Below are 1,368 nucleotides of genomic sequence, written 5' to 3'. Positions count from 1 at the left end.
TCATTTAGCCGATTGTTTTTGCATGAAATCCTTCACTTCCTCGATAAACAATGGATATTCGGGTAAATCCGGAAAACCCCAAAACCCATGAAACGCATTCGGAAATTCTACCAAATTCACTTCTTTTCCAGCTTTCCTCATCCATTCATGATACTTTCTTTGCCAATCTTGCAATATGTCAAACCCTCCAATTACAAGCAACATAGCAGGAAGATTCACATCCGAAATATCATTCGAATTCGGCCCAAACACATTGCATAACGGATGGTCTCGGTCCGACCCATCGGACAGAAATGCTTTCCAGAACCAATCAGTAAGCTCAACGTTCAAAACTGGAGCTCCAGCTAATCGGGTCTCGGACTCGGTCCTCTCTTCACCGCCAAAAAACGGTTGTATTGATATTAACCCTATTACCTTCAACCGCAAGAAACCAGACCCGCTCGCTTTAACTGCAGTATGGTGGATCAAGTTTCTTCCGGCGCTGTCTCCGATGAGGAAACACATGTTTTGATCAGCGAAAGGAGGAAGAATATCACCTAAATTTGCGTCTATAAATTTTAGAGCATCAAAGCAGTCTTCATACTGGCATGGGAACTTAAACTCTGGAGCGAGACGATAGCTGATTGAGATAATGATGGCATTTAGTTCAGAGGCTAGTCTTCTGCATGATATCTCACAGGCCATAGTGTCCGCTGTGAAGAAAGAGAATCCTCCGCCATGCATGTAAATAACAACAGGCATGGTGGTGGTGGAAGTGGGGATGTAGAGACGGAGCCAGAGGTTTCGGGTGGCGTCAATGATGATATCTGAAGTTTTGACTCCATCTCTTGGGGTTTCAGAAGGAGGGGATTTGGCATCAAAGAAGTTCCAGATACGGCGGTTGATGGTGTAGTTCTTACGGCAACAGGCTGCTACTGCGGTGGAGAATATGAATAAAGGAACACGGATTCTCCAAGGAAGACTTTTGGAAGACATTACTTGGGATTTTTACAGAGTAATAATACGGTAGAAATTAAACACTTATGCCTGATATATAGAGTGGAATAGTCGCCTGTGAGAAAGAACTAAAGAAGGAAAGAAATAAGGAGTTAGGTGAAAGATAGAATGTTCCTCTCTGGAATCAATTGTCTTCGATACCAACAAAGTATATATATATATATATATATATATATATATATATATATATATATATAATATTATTTACAACAAATGATTCTTTTTGGTTGGCGTTAATGTGATTTTAGATGTTGAATCAGTTTTTGCTCAATGGAAATTTTTTGATTTAATTCTATTGGTTACTGTAACGCACTGAGCTTTAATGTTAAATAGATGACATATTAAATGTAATATTACCGTAAATAGCTGATA

At 39.5% G+C, this 1,368-nt stretch overlaps 1 protein-coding gene across 1 annotated transcript; it reads right to left on the bottom strand.

Moving 5' to 3' along the window:
- Window positions 1-975, bottom strand: LOC8282459 (probable carboxylesterase 18). Its single transcript, XM_002523405.2, has one exon. It carries the CDS (start codon window positions 973-975, stop codon window positions 1-3), a length of 975 nt encoding a protein of 324 aa, XP_002523451.2.
- Between the last annotated feature and the right edge of the window lie 393 nt (window positions 976-1,368).

The sequence above is a fragment of the Ricinus communis genome, chromosome 2, assembly GCF_019578655.1.
Source record: "Ricinus communis isolate WT05 ecotype wild-type chromosome 2, ASM1957865v1, whole genome shotgun sequence".
NCBI lineage: Eukaryota > Viridiplantae > Streptophyta > Magnoliopsida > Malpighiales > Euphorbiaceae > Ricinus > Ricinus communis.
This window is presented reverse-complemented; position numbering and strand designations above follow the sequence as displayed.